General features: G+C 54.9%; 1 protein-coding gene across 1 annotated transcript; it reads right to left on the reverse strand.

Moving 5' to 3' along the window:
• Positions 1–492: 492 nt before the first annotated feature.
• LOC123066467 (uncharacterized) lies at positions 493–1,817 on the reverse strand. Its single transcript, XM_044489545.1, has 2 exons — positions 1,518–1,817; positions 493–1,429 (listed from the first exon to the last, which is right to left on the reverse strand). Exons 1-2 carry the CDS (start codon positions 1,774–1,776, stop codon positions 705–707), a joined length of 984 nt encoding a protein of 327 aa, XP_044345480.1. The 5' UTR covers positions 1,777–1,817; the 3' UTR covers positions 493–704.
• Between the last annotated feature and the right edge of the window lie 385 nt (positions 1,818–2,202).

The raw sequence follows: 2,202 nt of genomic DNA on the forward strand, positions 1-2,202 counted from the left end.
CCCCCACCCCCTCTTGCGCGCCGGCGGGAGGGACTCATGTTCTTGTTAGATTCAGCATCTTGGTTGGGGCTGTAAGGCGGCGGCGATGTTCCATAGTAGGAATAATGTCTCTCACGTTCTATCCCCGTCCCGATTGTGCGCCTAGCATCATCGGAGGATGTGTGGAGGTTTATCTCCATTGGATCTTCAGGGATTTGGTCGTTGCTGGTCTTTGGTGGGTTTATTTGAATCCGGTCTTCGTTCGTCTTCATTTAGGTGTTTACAAGTTTGATCCTTCTGATCTATGATTTTCTTCATCGGCGATGATTGCTACTCTGGTGTGCTGGTCATATGGGGCCTTAGCACGACGACTTTCCGACTGTCTACTACAAAAATGTTTGCCCGGCTCCGGTGAGGGAGGGGCGATGATCGTTGCTAGGTGGTCCACGGACATGGTTGTAATTTTTATTACCTCTGTTGTTCTTTGTACTGTCATGGTTGAAGATGAATAAATTAGAAGTTTTTCAAGAAAAAAATATATGAATCGAAGCATAGAGCAGCCAACGGTTGAGGTTGATCTTGCGTTACATTTTTATTTCCCTTCTCATTACACCACTAATTTGGTTGATTGCGCGAAGCAGAAATTTTTGCCATTGTGTGGTCAGGGGTGTAGTAGTGTAGTAGAGGTGGCTGGAAAGCTCACGTCTGCAATGTATCTGTATAGTTCAGTCGGTCTTGCCGGTCATCATGGAGATGCCGGTGTTGCGGCCGAACCTGGAAACGGCGCAGTCGGCGGCAAAGATGTCGGAGGAGACATAGTTTGGCGCACCACCCATGATGGGCATGCTGGCGCGCACGCTCATCTCATTCACGTAGTCGGAGCGGTAGGTCTGGCCGAGCACGCCGTGCACGTCGTCGGTGAGGTCGTGGAACTTGAACCCAATGTCGAGGTGCGCGAGGCTGTCTCCTGACCCAGCGACGCCGTAGTTGTGGATGCGCGAGTCCTCCTCGGTGATGGGCACCACGTTGGCCATGATGTCGAACACGCCCCTCAGGTGCACCCTCACTCCGTTGGTCGCCGCCGTCCTCGTGACGGTCAGCCCTGGAACCGCGGCCGACTGCCACCGTGCGCCGGCCTCGATCGGGATCTCGATGGCCGCATCGTCGAAGGACATCTCGAGGTGATCAACGTCGCCGTTCCAGCTGGTGGTCTTCTGGGCTCCCATGAAGAGACGGTGGTGCGCGAAGCGGATGCCGAGGGCCTGGATCCAGGTGAAGTCGCGGCTCATGGAGGGGTTGCGCTTGCCGATGAAGTGGGCGTTGATGTGGAGGTCGGCGTCGGAGACGATGCAGAAGTCCTGGTCCTTCTTGCCGTGGAAGTAGAAGTTGTTGCCGTCGCCGCCGGTGAAGCGCGGGTCACCGCAAGACACGCCGGCGTAGAAGTCGCACACTAGAATCCAAAGTAAAGTCAATGACACCACATACACACATACAGAAAAGATATCATGCATGGTAAGAACAATCTCCTCAAACTTTACTGCAGTAGGTCTTGCAGCTGGGGCAGAGGACGATGCACTGGTTGGGGCAGCGCTTGTCGCACTTGCCCATGCAGCCCGCCTTCCTGCCGTTGGTGTCCTTGCACGACAGCTGCTGGCTCCTCTGCCCGAACTTCCCCGGGCTGATCATGTGGTAGTTGGGGGGCAGCTTCCTCGGCGGCTGGGCCTGGACGCCGGCGGCGGCCGCCAGGGCGCACACGGCCACCAGAGCGGCCAGCGCAGCAACCAGTTGCCGCGCCATGGATCGTCCTTCTTGCTAGATCGAGCACACTACTGAGATGGGTCGTGGTGGTGAGGTGTTTGTCGCATGTGAACGTTGCGATATATAGGGAAGTTCTCCCACTTGCAGGCCAGCATTCTCCGGAGACGCTTTGCGTTCACCTGCATGTTTCGTGTACGTGTGACACATCGAAAGGTCAACCGGGCATGTGATAGTCGATCGTTCCTGATCGCCTCCTAACTGTCTTCGCCAACACAACAGAGACCCCACTTGGAGTAGCTAAGTGTCATCGTGTGTGCTCAAAGCCCCCTTTCATCGTCCTAATCAATCCCTGCCCGGCCGCCATGGACAGCTCGATTACTGCCCCACTAATCAATCTAAACAAGTATATTTGCTTGCACACACATACACTGTACTTGTACAAAATAATGGGAGGCAAAAAGAGGG

Source organism: Triticum aestivum, chromosome 3B (genome assembly GCF_018294505.1).
Source record: "Triticum aestivum cultivar Chinese Spring chromosome 3B, IWGSC CS RefSeq v2.1, whole genome shotgun sequence".
Classification (NCBI taxonomy): domain Eukaryota; kingdom Viridiplantae; phylum Streptophyta; class Magnoliopsida; order Poales; family Poaceae; genus Triticum; species Triticum aestivum.

Excerpts from the sequence above, each read along its gene's own strand:
- LOC123066467 (XM_044489545.1), bottom strand. The coding sequence starts at position 1,776 with ATGGCGCGGCAACTGGTTGCTGCGCTGGCCGCTCTGGTGGCCGTGTGC. Across the intron at positions 1,430-1,517 it reads CAGCTGCAAGACCTACTGCA|TGTGCGACTTCTACGCCGGC; the intron begins GTAAAGTTTGAG and ends TTTGGATTCTAG.